Source organism: Populus alba, chromosome 14 (assembly GCF_005239225.2).
Source record: "Populus alba chromosome 14, ASM523922v2, whole genome shotgun sequence".
NCBI lineage: Eukaryota > Viridiplantae > Streptophyta > Magnoliopsida > Malpighiales > Salicaceae > Populus > Populus alba.
This window is the reverse complement of record NC_133297.1, coordinates 6,993,728-7,013,388: the sequence shown is the minus strand read 5'-3', so window position 1 is coordinate 7,013,388 and position 19,661 is coordinate 6,993,728. Positions and strand designations below refer to the sequence as shown.

At 35.1% G+C, this 19,661-nt stretch overlaps 1 protein-coding gene and 1 long non-coding RNA gene across 4 annotated transcripts; both read right to left on the bottom strand.

The window, feature by feature from the left end:
* Positions 1-2,280: 2,280 nt before the first annotated feature.
* On the bottom strand, positions 2,281-15,569 carry LOC118041591 (exocyst complex component SEC10b). Of its 3 annotated transcripts, none has more exons than XM_035049020.2 (25): positions 15,371-15,569; positions 14,798-14,899; positions 14,431-14,682; positions 14,277-14,351; positions 13,607-13,708; positions 13,473-13,523; positions 13,291-13,396; positions 12,407-12,526; positions 11,165-11,256; positions 10,525-10,693; positions 10,368-10,444; positions 10,144-10,242; positions 9,952-10,042; positions 9,050-9,135; positions 8,789-8,962; positions 7,910-7,963; positions 7,700-7,828; positions 7,470-7,562; positions 7,221-7,367; positions 6,864-6,961; positions 6,401-6,485; positions 4,167-4,225; positions 3,383-3,481; positions 3,216-3,299; positions 2,281-2,788 (listed from the first exon to the last, which is right to left on the bottom strand). In XM_035049020.2, exons 2-25 carry the CDS (start codon positions 14,891-14,893, stop codon positions 2,710-2,712), a joined length of 2,517 nt encoding a protein of 838 aa, XP_034904911.1. In that variant the 5' UTR covers positions 14,894-14,899; positions 15,371-15,569; the 3' UTR covers positions 2,281-2,709. The 3 variants fall into 3 exon arrangements, with proteins under 3 accessions (XP_034904911.1, XP_034904910.1, XP_034904909.1); XM_035049019.2 differs by having other exon boundaries at positions 14,798-14,896; XM_035049018.2 differs by having other exon boundaries at positions 14,798-14,893; positions 15,371-15,568.
* Positions 15,570-16,931: 1,362 nt separating this feature from the next.
* Positions 16,932-19,261, bottom strand: LOC118041592 (uncharacterized). Its single transcript, XR_004686340.2, has 3 exons — positions 18,021-19,261; positions 17,837-17,923; positions 16,932-17,345 (listed from the first exon to the last, which is right to left on the bottom strand). It is a non-coding gene; the product is annotated as an uncharacterized lncRNA (long non-coding RNA).
* Between the last annotated feature and the right edge of the window lie 400 nt (positions 19,262-19,661).

Sequence of the window (19,661 nt, the reverse complement as noted above, 5' to 3'; positions counted from 1 at the left end):
AACATAGAGAGAGTAGCTTTTTCTATTATTAATTTTTTTTTTTTGTGGGCACGTCCATATGCAAGTAAAGTCCATGCAGATCCCCCAAACATTGATGTCAAGCAACTATATATGGACACCTTGCAAAATACTTTCATAAGGGATAGACATGTTTAAAGCTTTAAATAATCCCGAGTCACGTGTGATATGATCAGTGGCGATCGAATTCACAATGTCGATATATAGTGGTTAGAAATGTGATTATATAAACGATGATATATAGGTCTATTAATCTAATTATTAATTTTTCAGGTTCAATATAATTTCTTTAATTGTATATAAATCTCTTTTTTTTATTATTATAAATCTTTGTGTGCACAGGTACGTGCGTGGTAAAAGAACCCATAAAGACTTACCAAACAAAGATATCTTCACAACAAAATACAATCATGTCTTCGATCGGCGCCTTCCTGCAGGTTTATATGGCGTGAGCTCCTTCATTGCCAATTCAGTAACCCAAATCTCCTGTTCAGTTTCCAGATGGGTGTGAAACCAGCAAGGCCAAGTCCATCAAGTGATGGATCCTTAAAATCTTCAAACTTATAATGGAGAAACAAAAACTGGTCAAAAAGAAGAAGAAGAAGAAGTATGAGTTACTCAAGTGGCGATGATGGTACTATTGAAGAGAGAGAGAGAGAGAGAGAGAGAGAGAGAGAGAGAGAGCATTTTCAGAATTGGTCCACCACCACTACCCATGACAAAAACCGGCATAGGCACTCCTTTTTTCGTCTTAACACTTTTCCAATTTATTATGTGATATTGACATAGTTGGTAAGCACTTGGTATGAGACTTTGGTGGAGGATGGGTTTTGCTGGCTTCATATTTCTCTCTCATCCGTTATCCCATCCTATGGAGGCAGAGCATGTTTTTGGGCTTTGGTTGAGTCCCCATTTGCTTGGTCAAACATTTATACTCGGAAATGCCTCTTCAAAGTCTACGTATATCTAGTTAGGCATTCGGATTGAACAAGACTTTAGATCCCAATAATACTTGTTTGGTTACTTGGAGATCAGATAGAGACTTGAAAAGAGTTTTTGATTGCATACAATCGATTGACCACGGTGCTACAGCAGTGATTTGTGGGGTCTTAGCACATCTTTGATTTTCTTTTTTTCAGTGTATTTTTTTTGTTTTAAAAAATGTTTTTAAAAAAATTTAAATATATTTTTTAATTTTTTTATTAGCTTTAAATTAATGTGTTTTTAATATTTTCAAATCATTTTAATGTGCTAATATTAAAAATAATTTTAAAAAAATAAAAAAATATTACTAGCATATATTTTAATATAAAAAATTATTTAAAAAAAAATTATAATCACACTTTCAAATGAGAGGAAGGGAAATGTCAATTTGTCATGAGATTGGCGCAAAGGAAATGTTTCACATAGACAGATGCCTTTGCTATCAAAGAAGATAACCATCCACCAAACGTGCTTCATCAATCAATGTCCTCTCTCTTCCTATCCGTTGTCATGAGATAAACTGACAGAGGGAGCACTTTATAGTGGGAGGCATGCATCACACTAGAAAAAATGGACGCGCCTCATCACCACACATAGAGGCAGTGCCAGGTGTCACAATCGCTACCTCCACTTTTTTTCTCCCGTTTGTGTGCCATTCATGAACGAGGCAATGAAGGTAGAGGCTGTGCTTGCAAACAATTAGAGGCCTTCATTTGTGTCGCCTCCATCATTATAGGCTATCGTGGCCTGTCTTGTGTTAAGACACTCCATATGCGCAAAACAGAGGCTGAAAATTGGTAATTGCTGTGAATGTTTATGGCAGTCTTCTTGTATGGAAGCCACTTGCAACTTCGAAATGGAACGAGCGAGCACTCTATACTCCGAGAACTTTACACGACGTGATGGCCGTCCTTCAGTCCTAGTTTAATAATGAAACACCTCCGGTTTGCAGGCTTAACGAGATGGAATAAAATACTTTAGGGTATTAGTTTGTTTCCTTGTTTTCTCCCTACCCAACGATTACACGACGCGATGTCCATCCTTCAGTCCTCGAACGTTGTAACATGAAAGCATAATCCTTCTTTCCTTCTATCATTGTTTTTTGGCATTACTCCTCTGTATTTCCTCTTGAAACCTCATATACAGAAATCTCATCTTTAAACACAAAAAGAAATCAACTCGGAACTGACTTAGAACTTGGAAAACGTACATGCATTGTATTTTTCCCAAAAAAAAACAAGATAACGAGTATAACGACTCGGAGATACAAAAAAAAAAAAAAAAAAAAATCACCCCTAAAGTGCCATTTCCATCCCTAAGAGAATCATTTACAAGGATACAACGGACAGCATAATCCCTCTCTGAATCATCAAAGCAAAACTGTGAATCTAATATGTAAAATGACAGTTGAAAATAAAAATCGACCCGCATCTTACCAACAATTTGTCAATAAAATATACAAGCAAAATGGAAAAGAAAAAAACTCAAAGAAAACTCTACTGTACCGGATTCCTGACCAAGCTGAGCTGAATAGACGGGGGGATAAAGTTTATTTCCAAACAGCTCAATAACTTGGTCTCAGAGCCACAAGCGATCCAGTTAGAGGTGACTGTTGCCCACCAGAGAAAGTGCTCCGTGCGAAGCATCCACCATTTCATGCAAGGCATCCAAGAAATATGGAAAATAATATATACATCAGATGCTTTATCAACTAGAGCTTGTCCACAAGGAACTAAGTCTTGATGCAAGTTTAGCACTCTTGTAGTCCTCTCTAAGCTGAATAAACCTGAATTGGCAGGCAATCAAAGTTCAGTCATCAGAAAAATAAATAAAAAATAAAAAACCAGAAGGAGGGGCGGATCCACAATAAAGAAAATCCTTAAATGATAAGACAAAGAACTTTAACCCTAGAGTTTTGACTGAAGCTAGAAAGATTTTGAGATATCTCTAAACCACATCCATTGTGTGAGATATGGATTCATAATTATTTAAAAAAACAAACACTTGATGTTCCATGCAGTCCTAAAGAGTGCATGTGTAGGAGACAAATTCTTTGCTTTATGAAGAACAGAAAGGAAAAGATTTATGTAGCCAAGTCAACTAGTTTAAAATTAAAACCTACTTCTAGTTGTGTAATATTGTATCCACTGTATCAGACTATCAGTACCAACTGAAAGCAATTCAAGTCAATTCTATAAAAATAAACATGATACCTTTGTGCATCTTTGCGTATACTGGGGGTACCCTCAAACAAAGTGGAAAGGCTTTCAGGAGCAACAATGAAGACATTGGCCATTCTGGAGACAAAAATTTCCCTCAGTAAAATTAGATAAGGAATTCTATATCAGTACTGAAATCTTGTCAATGTCTTGCAACTTACATGCCCAACAACTCAAACTTCTCATCAACAGAAGGAGCATTAAAGCTACGCACAAATTCTCCATACTCAGTTATATCACGTTTCAACCGCAATCCTCCACTGCAGAGGAGAACCAAAAATAGAACAATTATGCAAAACAACTTGTTGGTGCCATACACAACAAATATTCAAACTCAGAAACTTAGAGATAAATCCAAAAAGAAATCACAAGATTAGTGCACAGTTGACGCAATAGATAGGTTAATCAACTTTGGAAGAGAATCAACAAAACTGAATTATTGAAGTAATTAAACTGGGGAATTCAAACAAAGAAAAGCACATCCAGAGCATCTAGAAGAATCACTTCCAACCTCCAGAATCCCACTAGAACATGGGTCAATGCAAACTCTCAACCACCAAAACATAATCCTCAAATGCAGGGGAAACCCAATCATGAATTATGAGCAACTTCTATGCTCATGAGAAAGCTCCAAACCCAAGTAAAGACAGCATAAATTTCAGATCCAGCGTTTCCCCTTTACTGGATGTTATCACATGTCATGAAAGGTTAAAATGCTTTCTTCAAAGATCTCAACATTTCTTTATTAGATAAGAAACTCACATACTCTGAATGGACTGCAAATAATTCCAACCAATGCTGTCACGTGCAGTCACCAATTGAAACATGCTTCTCTTTACAAATAACACCAACCATAACTATAAATGCCACCCAAAGTTTCACCAAACTACTGAGTATAAATGTCAGGTAATTTCATGCATGAAGCACCTGAGCAAAGCAAATTACCTGGGATTAAAAGTGAACTTCTGCCAATGATTAAGCAGCCCCTTGTGCAAGCGAATTCCCTGATATAATAAATGTGTCCATGTTAAGTGTTAAGTTTCTCCGTAAGCACTCTTTCTTCAAAATACTAAAATGTTCCCTTCAGTTAAGCATAAACTGAAAACAGAAAAAAAAGCATCTGCATGTAAATCACTATCCCACACTACCTCCCTTCCCCAAGCAAGAGCACAGACTATGTCAGTTTACCACTGCATTAAGTGAAATTACAGGTGTCTCAGATCATATTTCGGGAAATCATAATGATCTCCCTTGTCACGGTATATTCTAGGAATGCTTCTAGTGGGGGAGGGAAGAAGTCGAATTTGATCAAAATGCCAAGAATGATGGTGTAAGAGATAAGCTTTTCAGTTGAGTCATGTGTTAGAAATGGCACTGGTTATAATCTTGGGAATGCTCATCAGTTTGATGGAATTATGATTTGTTTAAAAAAAGTTCATCATCAGTTATAGCCTTGCCAAAGCAGTGTCCTCAAAGACCTGAAAGAGTTCACCTGATAGTTTGAACAAGCTACTTGACCCACACTTTGCCATAGGTTATAGATTTTTCAAACTCGCAAATTTTTCAAACTAGAATGATAAAATCATAAAAGAAAATAAGAAAAAAGAATCCCGAACTACATGAACTTTCCAAACTCGTTACCCACGTTATTGGATCAAAAGTACGACATATGAAAAACCTACGTAGCTCATTCCCCAACAAATCAAACGTAGAAGGATAAAACTTGAAAAAATCAATCACAAAAAAAATGTGATTAAAAGAATGAGGGTTAAAATCAAATCAAAAAAATAAATTATAAGGCATCAAAAAATTGAAAAGAAAAAAACTTTAACAAAAGAAAAAAAAAATCAAAAGAACAAGAGCTAAATTGAAAACAATAAAACAACATAAACTTTGATTGAAGGAAAAAATTGAAAACCAACAAAACTTTAACAAAAAAAACCAGGGAAAAAAATCAAAAATCAAAAATCAAAAGAATAAAAACTAAATTGAAAACATAAAAAACTTTTATAAAAAGGACCGAGGAAGAAAATAAGCAATAAAAAACATAGGGACTGAAATTGAAAAATCTAAAGACAAGAGGACAGGCGTGCACTTTCTTTGGAAGAGAGAAAAAAGAGAAAAGAACAACGACCGCCAGCGAAAAACCACCCATCATCTGTCTCCACACGTGCTTCGTACAAAAGAGGAAACGGTGGAGCTTCTAAGAACATGGTGAAAGAATAGGTTTGACAACATATGACATTGCACGTGCCCCCCAAGAGTGGGTATGCCACCCACGCGTTGGTGCATCTTCATCACGAGCCAACAACTTTTTCAAATAAAAAAATATTTTCCCAGATAAAAAATACCAAAATTCCCTCCATGAACCTGAGAATTACAAAAAAACCATCGTGAAAGGGACATAGATGCCCCCAGACTCATGCCTTGATTTTTGTCTTTTCTAGGGGTAAAAACATTTTTATTGTACTCTATTAACTGAAAAACCAAAAAACCTCTTGGTCAACAGCTCTATTTTTTTTTTACCTAAGGGGTAAATAAGTATTTTGACATTTTTAAAGTTTTTGAAAAGACTAAATAACCTATGGTCAATAGCTCTAGATTTTGTTGACTTTAGGGGTAAAAATGTATTTTTACTGTGCAAAAATTTGAAAAAGACTATCATACCCCTAAACAATCTTCTAATGTCCAATGGACCTCTGAAAAAGACTAAACTACCCTCATAACAAAGCCTCATTTTTCCCACTCAAGGGTAAAATGGTAATTTCACTTTAACAATCCACTATAAACTGTCTTTAGTTACAATGAAACTCCTACACCGTATATAAGGTTTATTTTGATATAAATGTACACCTATTTTCACTTTTCAGAGGCAATGATTGTTACTTGTGCCAAAAAAGGAAAAGAACAGTACGAACAAAATCATTGAAGCAATAATAGCAAATGGAATGCTCAAAACAGTCTTGTTAAAGCAATATCCCCTCCAATGCACCAAGACACTCTTGTGTCAGAAATAATAAAAAGACAACCTAAAAGCACACATGCCATTCTTTCTTCAACAGTGCACATAAAACTCCTTTATTTGCAGATGCATGAGCAGTCATGACTGATAAGTGAAGGGCAAACTGGACAAACAATTGCAAACAGACGAGTCAAAAGAATCCCAGAGATAGACTAACCAATTCAGTCAGGAATGCTTGCTTGTTAAGACCTTCCAATGCAGTGAATGCAGCCTCGAGCACACGTGAAAGATATGCCACAACCCTGGTCAAGAGAAATAAAGCAGCTACTATTAATAATGACTAAAATAATGTATTATTTTGATTAGAGATATGCCATTTGAAGCAGAAACATGACAGAAAAGAAATGAATTGATTCGACTGTCATAGATTCATTCTATTAGTAGGTGTATGACTGAACTTGGTTTGAGGCTTGGGACCTTGGGGAATTAAAATAGTAGGCACTTTGTGTTGTCAAAAAGAAACCCCCATTCACTAAGTGTGACAAGAAAACACAAATGAATAAATTTCTAAGAATACAAAAAATAAAATGGATTGACTTTGTATCACTTATTTCTCGGGAACCCAACAAACATACTTTTAGTTCAAAACGCAAGTCCCAAGTATATCGAGCTGAATTTACCTTGTGCAGGCACTTGTTGGACGATGATCAGGAGCCATTCCATCATCAGGTGACCGATAATCTGTTGCCTTTTGTTCAGCTGATAGCAATCGCTCTACCTGTGTACGAGTTTCCCAAAGAAAATTATACGAATGAGAACTTAAAAAATGAGCAGGGAACAGATTAGCAACACATGGGATGATGAAGCATATTCATGAATAGATCAAGTGCATTTCTCTCTGGATATGAAAATATGACTAGAGAAAATAGAATGAAGCATTAATGCAACAAATACAAATGGCGAAGAATTAAAGACCTGCAAGTTTCCGTCAGAATCCATGCATTGCTAAAGTAAAAGACTAGGGGTCAAGAACAAACCTCAGCCATAACAGTTTCAATGCATTGTTGAAGCCCCTTATAAGCTGCAGCCTCTGCACTGGACATGGCTGTTGCCATTTCTTCACATGAAGCAGCATGTGCGCCATCCACAGGTAGTAAGAGGCGAGATATGGAATTTGCAAAATACTGAAGATGAAAGTTGAAGCCATTTTAAGTTCTCTATATATCACAGGATTCTCCTTTTAGCCAATTTAACAAAAAATTTAGTGTCAATGCAATCCAACATACTTGTTGTACTATAGCCACACTACTTCCACAACGTTGTACAGCAACCATGAAAGATCTGAAACTGCTCTCACCAGCAGCAGCAGCAGCTTCTGCCTGCATTTCAACATCAATCTCACTTAAGCACAATATTCTGAGTACATGTACATCACCTTTATATGAAACTACATGATAGGTATATCTCATAAAGGGGTAATGATAGAGCAAGCAAAGGTATATGATCAGGTACTTACAGCAGAGGCAGCTGCAGCAGCAACCCTTCTACTAACACTCGTTCCCAGCACAAACCGTTCCCTTAGAGCTGCAGCTTCGGTGAGGCCGTCTCTAGCCCGTTCAAGACCTTCTGTTATATATTGCCCTACCTACATTTTATTGTTGAAAATTAAAATCTGAGATAACCATGGCATAAATTAACAAAGAACTGGATTTAGTAAGCAACTTACTTGATCTAGCAAGCAAGTGAACACTGCTTTCACATTGGCTGCCAGCGTAGCAGGCTGCAGAAAAGCATGTTTGGAATCAATCAATAAAATACCAGTGAAATATTTGTAGCTTTTATAAATAAAGAAAAATAAGACATTCATATTTTCTTTTTCAGAGAGAAGAATAGAAATAAAAGTTCCATCAGACCCAAAATGGCTAATCCTCATTTCATTTCATTTTTTCTAACTCAAGGTTCTGCTTAAAACATGTATAATTCTTCTAAATTCTAACCATCCATTCTTTTGATTATGTGTTATTTGATACCATTTGATTCATTGTCTTAGACATGGGGCCGGATAACATAAACCATAACAAACTATAAGTGGATGGAAGCCTTAACACCCACAAGAAGGCCAAGACAATCTACAACTGAAGGTGGTAAAGACAATTCCACGCATCCAAAAGAGACTATTTCAAATGTCATCTGCAAATATACATTTTAATCACATGTCCATTAGATGATAAAACAAAGGACAATTTGACAATCTTATCCGTGTACCAGGACAAATAATCAAAGTAGCCTTGTGTAAATATAAACATCTCCCAATATAGCTACAATTTCATGAATGCTTGTTAACCTTACTTTACTGGAGGAAAGAAAGAAAAAGGTTATCTATAAGAAAGAGAATTTCGGGCAAGGGCACAGGATTCCCAGATGACTTGACCAAAAAGGAACATTTAATCATTCAAAAATAGAGATAGCTACTGCTTAATTACCCTTTAGATAACTGAAAAAGAGTACTCAAGCATTTTACATTAAATCCCATGATATATGGAACAGCTATACAAGAGCTCTCAGTATTAGACAAGGTATTTTTGATCGCAGAATTGAATATTACCAGAGATGAAAACAAAGCACATCTTGATATTGCTTCCTCATTCCACCGCACAAATTCTGTCACAACTGTTACAGATATCTGCTGGTGGGAAGATGCTACAGAAGCCCCTTTTGAGCGCCCAATGGTCCCAGTTGATTCAGAAAGCTGCTGGCTCTCAGCACGCAGTTCTTCCATCTGCATATCATGATACAGTCTATTGTCACCAAAGAAAAATGTGTTCTGGAAATTTGATATATATATTAAAAAAAAAATCACACAAACCTTTGCTTGATATAGCTGTCTAAGAGAGGCCTGCTCATGTTCAGGATATTCATCCTTGTGGGAAGAGAACAGCGACTCTGTGAGGCCTGTATCAACAAAGAAAGTCACTAAGACACAGAAATAAAAGAGGAAAATTTCTGCAAGATGTTGGACAAATGTTACAAATATTGATTGATATACACATTCATCAAGTCATGTTAACACTTTTACTCGGGAAATCAGTCACATTGTCAACTATGATTTGCAGTAACATATTTAAATACATCAAATCTCAGCAGCAATCTCTGCTACCAAGAAAAGAGAAATTTTCTGAATTGAAGAAATCCACAAGTTCATTAAACTATGCCCAAACTTTTCATAGAAGCTTGAGAATTTATTTTAATTCATTTCTACACCATTCAAACTCGTATTCTACAATATAAGGCAAAAAAGACTAAAATTTGCAGAATTTGTCATACACTACTAGGAAGAGCTAATACTATGATTGTAGAAGGTAATGCTAGTTGAAGTTATTATATAATATCCATATATTTGAAGTAATCAGAGACAGAATCAACAACTTAGCTCCCAAACAACTGGGAACAAGTCACCAGGAATCATCCAACATGATTATCTCTGTTTTTCTATTTCTTTTTTCATTTTGGTTGAGCAAGAGTGTGGAGGATGGGGTGGTAGGAATGATCCCACTACCCTGCAGCCCTGGTATTACCTGGGATCACATAGAGCAAAGACTACCCATTGCAACATGACATCATTAGCTTTCCACAATATTTAACATAGAGAAAGACAGGCCCGGTTCATCTTTCTTCATCAATTGATGATCTTCTACACTTCCATGTTGCTGATGATTACACGTCTAATATTCACAAAATTACCAAGAATCAAGAAAGTTAATTAATTACCCTCAACATCTAAGTCACCACATCCCATGGCTCGTAGATCTCTAGCCAGTTCCTGAGTCTTCTCATATGCCACTGCTAGCATTCTAAGATACTGAAGCCTCAAGTCAAACACAAAAAAAGTTAGGATCTGATTGTTGCTTCAGACTGAAACTAAGGAACTATAAACAGTTTGGACCAAGCAATTCTACATACCAATAAAAGTCCACCTTCTTCCATGGGAGGTAAATTCACAAGAGATGGTTTCACTAACAATTTATCCAAAAGAGCTGTAACTCGCTGCTCTAAAACTCTCTGCATGTGTATGGAAAACATCAAAAATATGAATTCACAACAAAAAAATATCATATGCCTTAAGCAATTTGAATAAGACAGCGTAAAACATGAGGTATGGTAAAAAACAAATCCTGCCCGGATACCTGAACTAAAATTGACATGACATCATTAGGAGAAGGGAATACTGCCATAATAGTAGCAGCTTCTTTACGGACAGTGTCTGCAGGAGACAATTGAAGATTTTTAACAATCCTTGGAAGAATGTGATCCTTGCTTGGGATAAATGGCTATTTTCCAAACCTGTGATTTCTTTGAACAGGGAAGAAAGTCCACGAGCAACATTGCTTGGACTAGCATGAGAACCCTGATCCCCAAGAACCAATCTAGTGTCTGCATTCATGACTTCCACATCAATGAACATTGGACGTGTTGCCACATAATGTTGCATGGCACTTGTGCCCCTGTTGAACTGTAATGCAAAACGAAACCCAAGAGTTAAACAGGAAAAAGAAAACATTTCAACAGATTTGCAGGATCCCCTTATAAATGGAAGATCCATCTTACTTCAAACAAGGATGAAAAGGAATCAAAAGGAAACAAAAATAACTAAAATTTATGGCTTAAACAATCTTCCTCCCTTTTTTCACCAAAAAGGGCAGAAAGGAATAGCAAATTTGTTGGCATTCTGGACCAATTCCTGCAAGTCTGGAGGACTTTTCAGCTTATTTTCCAATCATCACTTATTCTGATGTAATTTGGACTTGAAGACTTCAGTTCAAAGAGGAAAGTAGGAAAGATTATGTCGAATCAGTCAGTTCAACCGCATATGGTAAACAATAGGATTCCCCCACACCCAGTATAGTGTAGCCATGTTCAGGTGATCCCCAGTCAAGGGGGCAACAAAAGTATCCTTTCCGGTCACATGTTATAAAAAGTTCACCTGAGATAAAATTTTAGCACATTCTGCCATGGTAGATAATTCTCTTTTCTGTGATGCTGCATCAAACCGAGCCAACAATCTATTCTCCAGTTCTGCATGAAAAATATTAAGAGGAAAAAATCATCACTGCAACGTTATGATAAACAAAAGAAACAAATCCACCAATCATGAACACCTTTACAATTCACTTATGTTTATTTTTATTTTATTTTATTTTGGAAGGGGAATGGGCATGAGGGATGGGCTACAACCTTCCATGACCACATGGCCTTAATGCCTACTGGTAATCAACAGACTAAAAAATACGACAGGATCACAAAATTCTCAGAATTCTGAACAAGGAAATCTCCAGACAATGAATGCATGGTGATAATTGCTTTTATCAAAATATCCTTTGAAACCAACCATTCAAAATTTGGATTCAAAGGATATGCGTAAAAGCCAGTAATGATTTTCCTTTGAAGCATCATGATCTGCATAGCTTTTCTTCCTGCTTTGCCAATATGGCAATGAGTTTTTTTAGGATAACAGGAGAAAGTATTATTACAAGAAAGGAATTGCATGGTAAAAATTGTAGAAAGAAACATCTTTTGAAAAGGCAAATAGACAACCATCTAAATCAAAATAACATAGCGCTCCAATCCATTTATTGGGAGGTGCCCCTAAAGAATCCTGCTGACATGAGAATTCAAAGCCCAGAAGACTATCCTATATTCCACAACAACCGACTCTCTGTGAAGTGATGAGAAAAAAACCCTGCACTCCTCTCCATCAAAATGCACATACAGCATATCTCCATAAAGAACTAAATTTTTTCTCCCAGAAGAATCCAACACTGCTTCTTCTACTGTCCTCAGGATCACCCATGACTCACTACTAAATTGCAAACAATCTTTGAAACATATCCCAAGCTACAAGGCTATGCGGAAAGAAATCACCCCAAGATTCTTCATTATGATGGAAAATAGCACAAATAATAGGAGATTAGGCCATATGGAAATGGGTATTTGTAAATTCTTTCTCATGATACCACAAGCTAGTCCTTTTCTTCAAACCTGGTGATGTTTGAGCATATATGGTATGACTATTAATAATTATTAAACCATACTGTTTGTTATTTGGACCTAGTTTGTTACTATTTTTCACTACCCTCTAAATCATTGTATTGTTTGATGCACCATATATGAACTTCCTGTGGCAGTAATATCAATAATCAAAAAGAACAATATGCTGAACCCATACCATTGCAGTAATCCTGAAGATTAGCAACTGCAACTTCTAATCCTCTGCTTGCAGTTGCATTTCCCATAACAGATGGTACGGATAAGCCTTGTCTTCCAAGATCTTCCTCAGCAAATGACCCTAAAATACACAAAAGTAACAAAAAACTCTCATGGCTGTGAAAAGCAAACAAAAGCTATTGCATAAATCTTTAAAAGGATTCTTTGTTATTGAAGAATTTCACAATTCACAAATTATTTGTTTATTTTTTCTACTTGTGCTTATTTAAATAAATCACATAGTTTAAAACAAATTTCACTGTGAATTCAACACTCTAATGCCTTACTATTATCCAAAAGAATGGGTCAAAATGATTTTCCTTAATTTATGGAAAAGCTACAACATTCCAAATCCACTAAAAATTTTGTATTTCATCAGAATAGATCCAACCAAAATACCAGGAATACTTTAAGAGAAGATTTCAATGAAAATCCAAATGACAATATTGATGAATAAAACTTCTAGCAATCAAGTCGGATGAAAAGGATATCACTTAATCTGGTGTGACAATAGTATTGGATGAGTTTAGAAGTATGTACTAAAACAAGAAGATATTATCACAGAAAATAGGGGAGGGAGGGAGCGGCAGTGGATTTAAATGATTCAATGTATAAAGTTAGGATTAGGACTGAAGTAAAGCAGACTAATTAAAGGAGATGGAAAGCTACAGCTAAGCTGCAAGGGTACCCGCTACTGTCTCAAAGAAAAAACAAGAAGAAGTAGAATGCATGACTGATATAGAAAAGCAATTAAGTTAGTCCAAAAGGCTCATGCAGCATAACAAGAACTTGAGGTTGCAGAATTATGCAATTTCAAAGCTTTGTAAGAACATAATGTCATCTTACTTAATTTCTGTGCAATTGAAGCAGCCTCAGCAACACGGCTGTCATCTGAAAACAGAGGTGAAAGTTCCATTAGGTCACCTGGGCTGCCATTGAATTCCATCAAATACTGCAAAAATTATGTAAACAAGGTGTTAATGCATTTTGAGCTAAGGAAAGCATAAAAATAAGTTGACAGACAGTACCTTTATGAGTTCTATTGTTTGACTAGCTGTTTCCCTTTGAGCATCTGCACTCTGATAAGATCATAATAAAAAGCGTGAAATAACTATAGACTGAATGCTTAGCAAATTATAATCGAGCATGGGAAAAATTTTACCTGCAAATGGTCTCCTATTTTGGCAGCAGTCTGTCCAACACTTGAAATACGTGAGTCAAGCCTAGCGAAACTACCAAACAAGCCATCTACACCCTGTTCCAGCTGAAAAGATAAAATACATAGCAAATGGTAACTATGTTAGATGGATCTCAGAAACAGAACAAAGAGAAACAAAATGATTGTATCTTAGAGGAGCCAAACCAACCAAATTCCCCTTGAGACCTAAAAACCCCTTGCCAAAAATGAAAGAAACCATACTCCTTTCATTCTCAAATTTCTGGATTCTACATATTGCATAAAACTCTCAGCTTTACTTTTCTTTCTATTTCTTTTTATTTCAAAAAGAATACATTCTTTTGATTGTCCAACTTCTATTCTGCTTTACTTTTAATCTAATCAATTATATAACATTAACCACTAAAAATCAAATGGCAAGTGATTACTATATAATATCACCAAACTAAAGGAAATGGAATTAACTTACATGCAAATATACACGCGTGCACGCATGTCTGCTGTAGAGATCTAATCTAGGATAAAAAATAAAGAAGCTTTTGCAGTTTACTTCAAAATAAAAATATCAGTTTTTTATTTATTGATTGATACCTCTTCTCCAGTATAGTTTTTACAATGATTCAAAACACATGCACCCAGACACCCAAAAACTCACCTCAGCAAGTGTTTTACGGTGCTTAGAATCTTGGACAGAAACCTCCTTCTTGAGATTGTAGAGCTTTCCATCAATCTTCAATCCAAAAACAAAATGTCAGCAGAAAAAAAAATTATGACCTCGGAAATTTCATCACATGCTCCCAACAATCTACCTGTTTTCGGAGGTCTATCAACTCCGTACAAGAATCCCTAAACAAAGACAAAAGACCATCCACTTCAGGAAATAAGGGAGAAGAGAACCCTTGTGCCAATTTTGCTGCATCAGATGGGGCTCTTGCATCCCCATTTGCTAACATATCACTCCCGCCTATATTACCTTCAGCTGAATCTGCTTCTTCATCTTGGAAAGATGGGAGCAGATCATTCACGAGGTTGCCAAATAACGCATCAAATGAAAAATCACCCTACAAAATGAATTTGGAATATAAATTTTAACATTAATTAAGTAAAATTATATAGATCCTAAATGAGGTATGATACCAAGTTTTCCTCGTAAAAACTCCACTATCTATTGCTTACCTTAAAATCATCTATATCGAGAATGAGGGGAACGGAGGCAACTGATGAAGATTTTGAATTTCTATCACTCCAGGTTCCATCTCTACTCTGTTTCATCTGCTTCTTATTATACATATCATCGTTAATCATCACCATCAGTTAAAATTTCAAGAAAATTGATGATTATGGTGTCGATTTTTCAGAAACCTAACCAAGACTTCATAATCATCAAATGAGGAGCAAAATAGTAAGTGTGCCAGAAAGATTTATCTTAAGTGAGCTGATTTTTGTTTTGAGTAAGTTCTAAGCTGGAAATTTCATTTCAGATAAACCTAAATAACAAAAAAAGCACAGAATTTAACCCAAATTTATCTCTCGTTTTCTTCAATTTTCTCATCAACCAAACAAAAAGGAAAAACTAATCCGGCTTCCTATCTAGCAATTAATCACAGGTAAATCCATTAAACAATACTCAATCGATCAAAAATATCACAAGATCACTGTAACACCCCTCCATTAAATCTGAGAAAATTCAATGAAAACCAAAGCGCGTAAAGTTTACAGATCATGAATTAGAAATGGGAAAAAGATTACCTCGTTAGTGATTGAATGAGAAGGAGCGGAACGCAGAGACGATTTCCAGAAAGAGGATTAGGGTCTTAATTTCAAAGATTTTGGTTGGGTAGATCGAGATTTTGATGAGAAACAAAGAGGGTGAGACAAGAAAACAGACTGTTCATCAACGAAAACTACAATGAAATTATTTTTGTATTTAACATAGTTACGCTTTTGCCCCTGGCGGTGTTCTCAGAGGCAATCGTTGTGGTGGGTAGGGGTAGATTGGGGAATTAGGATGCGAGGTTATTAAATTAATTTTTTATCATTTAAATATATTAATATTAAAAATAAATTTAAAAAAATAAAAATATACATATGTATTTTTAATATAACTCTAAATAAAATAAACACTTTAAAAACACAATACTACCACTTTTTCAAACAGAATTCAAAGCTGTTTTTTTTTTTCCTTGCTTTTTGTTGCTGTGTTTGTTTTCATGCTTCAGAGAGGTAGGCAGGGGAGGGGTCAAAAAAGCGAACGAAAATGTTGTTTTGATAAATTAATATCCCAATTATCTCCATAGAATAATGATTTGTTATTTTACTGGTGTCTTATATTATTTTTTAATTACAGAAAATGAATACATATCTCTTTTATTTTAAATATAAAATAAAATTAATTTGAATATTTATAACCTTGTTAATCCAAAGCTTAGACGGGTCTAAATTGAAAAAAAAAAGTGATTAATTCATTTAAAACTGAACCCTCAAATCATTGATTTTTAAAAAAATATATAAAATAATAGTATTTTAATTCTTTTAAAAAGATCATGGTTTGTGACCCGGATTTTATCTATGAACAAGTTTTTTTTATTATTAATATGGATATCCAGATTAGCGTACCTTAAATTATTTTACAGACACTGAAAATTAATGATCATAAAAACTTTCTAGTAACTCTAAAAAACTTTAAACTCATGATTATTAAAAAATAAATATAAAATCTAAGTAAATTGAGCCACTCAGGTTGAGGAACTACATCCAAGATCAAGTTTTACAGCCATGTGTAACACTATTGTCTGCGAGACATAAATGATTCCTGCTGCTTCTACATGCAAGATCAAGCGTTGAAAAGTTGAAGCACCGAAAAGATTAATTGCATGGAGTTATTCCATGAATTATCGCACCTTTCCTGCTAGCATAATAAGTTTCAAGTTCCCTTGTTTCGATGGTTTCATGAGAAACCAGATTAATATATCAAAGCAAGAAAACAAGATTCCCCTGTTCTGATTGTATGGAGTTTGGTCTGGTCACTTCCAACTGCCAACAGCCTGAAGCAGAACGTGGCCGGATCATCTATCGGAAAGCCTTATGCTGCGTACTTCACGAGAGTTATTCACAGTGGTGCTGGAAAATTCATCTGTATTTTTCCAAGCCCCGCTAGAACAATCAAAGGAGGTGGAGCTAACTATCTTGGAAGTGGGCTAGTAGTAAAAATTTGGGATTAGAAGGTTTGTGTTTTTTGTGGTCCAAAGATAAAAACTTGATCTCAGATTTGAATATTATGGTTGCTTATATAACAGTTACTAACAGTTACTGGAGGTTTATATGGTTCTGAAATTAATCGATGCATATAGAAGTTATTCCAAACACCAACACAAAAAAAAAAAAAAAAAAGAAGTGAGAGCTACACAGGATTGCTGAAACTTAGAAATAAGCTCCACCACTAAAAACACAACTAGCTCATCAGATTCATGAAACACGATCAAGGGGCTAAAAAATCTAGCCCCTGCTCCTTGGAAATGCAGAGGTATTCTAAATTCAAGAGCAAAGCTGAAGCAGCTCTTCAATAATTTAAATTCACCCACACAAGAAGAGGTTCAAATCACTGTGCAGAACCCCTGACAAACAAGAAGTCAACCATGTTAGTCATCTGATAGCATGGATGTGATCTGCAAACAACTCTGTATCTTGTCTGCCCCTGTTTGTTCTTCATGCCTGGTGATGATTTCTGCATTCAATACGTCTTCGGTCAATTTTAAATAAAACAAAGCTATTTTGGTTCCTTTAAAATGAAAAGATATCATTTTAGATAAAAATAAAAATAAAAAGCCATTGGAATTAATTTTGCTATGTTTAGATAGGATCAACCTTCAAATTAATTTGAAATAAAATTTGAGTTGAATTTACCTTTCTGTTTATCAATTAAGTTTTGTATCATTATTTTACATTAATTCATTTATAATATTGATTTATATCTTATATTATAATGTATGATATTTTTAAAAATATTTTCTGTATAAAAATATTTTGTATAATTTTTGTTTTTTTATTTTTTACACTAACAAGTTAAAATTTCAGAAAATAAAAAAATACTGATTTAATATATTTTTTTAATGTCTAACACTCTATTTAAATTTAATTACACACAAAAACGCAAGTACAATATAACTCTTTTCAATAACACGAGATCTCTTGATTCTAGTGAAAAGAAAACAGCACCTCGACTAGTCATACTCCACACACCTCGATTCAATTGAACTTCCGAGTCCAGACATATGAAACGATGTTGGACTCAGTCATCATTTTCTACAGAAAATACTAACAAAAAAACACTGAATTCCGATTTAACGTCATTTTATGATCCTCCATAATCACCACAAAATCAAAAGGAGTAAGAATCAACCTGGTCACTAAATATAACCGCAAGGAGACAAAATCCACAGGCAATAGAATTACTAGCTGCATCTTCATGCCTCCTCAATAAACCTCTAATGTTTGCAAGTGCCGTAAAGTATAAAACATCGACGGTTATTTTGTCAGGGGCCAAACCAGCAATTTAAGAAACTGGGCTGTCACTTGTCAGTGCTCCTCCGAGAAGATGAGAGAATTAGCAAATAATTTCCAGACATCTAATACAAGCCAAACTAGGCATGACTGGAAGGGAAGAGGGCTAGATGGTGGTGATTCTCGGAAAGAAAATGGAAAATGCCACGTACCAGCTTCCCCAGAAGTTTTTCATAAAATTAAAACAAACTTTCCCAAAAGATTATAATAATCAGAAGAACACACGCATACACACAGCACAGCAGGCAAAGTTTTGTGTGCCCAGAACTTTTACCAATCTTCTTAATTTCTTATGGTTATAAAAACAATTCAATAAAGATTCTGATTAAAACAACAACATTACGTTAAAAAAAATAAAAGAAAAGATCCAAATTAAGATTATAATCCAGTTTCTAATTACGCTGTTGACTATGTCTCGAAGCATAATTACTACCTCGTTGTGAAATTCCAAAACCTATAAATCCTGTCCTTTTAATCAGCCTAAATTCCATGACCTTCTACTAGCAACCCGAGAAAAATCATACCCTGTATCTATCTTTCAGAAAAGAATGTTGCAGTTCTCTAATTTCTCTAACTGGACTCTTCAAAGCTCTAACATAACCCTCAGCGCGCATCGGAGCCCCGCTATTTCTCTTAGGAATTGGATGCCTTAAAAGGTTGTAACATTATTACCTTTGGCTCGGCATCAGGGTTCATCTTCGACGCCTTCTTTTTCTCCGAGAGAGAATCCAGAAGCCACCTTGGACCTGGAGCTGGAGGGCAAGTGTTCAGGATAGGTATTTTGTGTTCCGCCCCAGTCGGGGTCTCGCAATCCCATGTCGTCTCTGGTATTTTATGTCTCAACCCGGTTGGGGTTTTACAATCCATTGTCATCTCTGTTTCTTCGGCTTTGTTAACTGGACTAGTATTTACCTTTAGGGTTTCCCTTTCCAAGCTTGGTATCATCATATGATCTTCGATTCTGTAATTTTCTTTTCTTTTCTTTTTCTTCTGGTGAATTGAGTTTGGGAAATAAGGTTAGGGTCGGGAATAGAAAATAGAAGCAATAGAGCGTATGAAATAGGCAGGATTTATTAGAATCACTGTTACCACTTATTGCTTATTAGAGTTTGGAGCGAGATAGATTTTTTAAAAAATATATATATATTAAAATAATTTTTTATTTTATTTTAAAAAAATATTTTTTACCTTAAAATTATTAAAAAAATATAAAAAAAATAATTTAAAATTCAAAAAAATTCAGAAATACAATTGGGCCAACGGTGTCTTAGTAGACTTTCACCCTAGAAAAACACTTCCTTTTCTAGTTTTTTTCTTTTTTTAATTTCGCTTTTAATTTTCTTAGAGCCGAATATTATATGCCAGCTCATGTATATATACATGTATTAATAAAATATTTTATTGTATAAATTTAAATTAAATTTGTTAAGGTATTTTATTTACAGAACTAGAAAAATTGAGACGTCACATGATTTGAAAG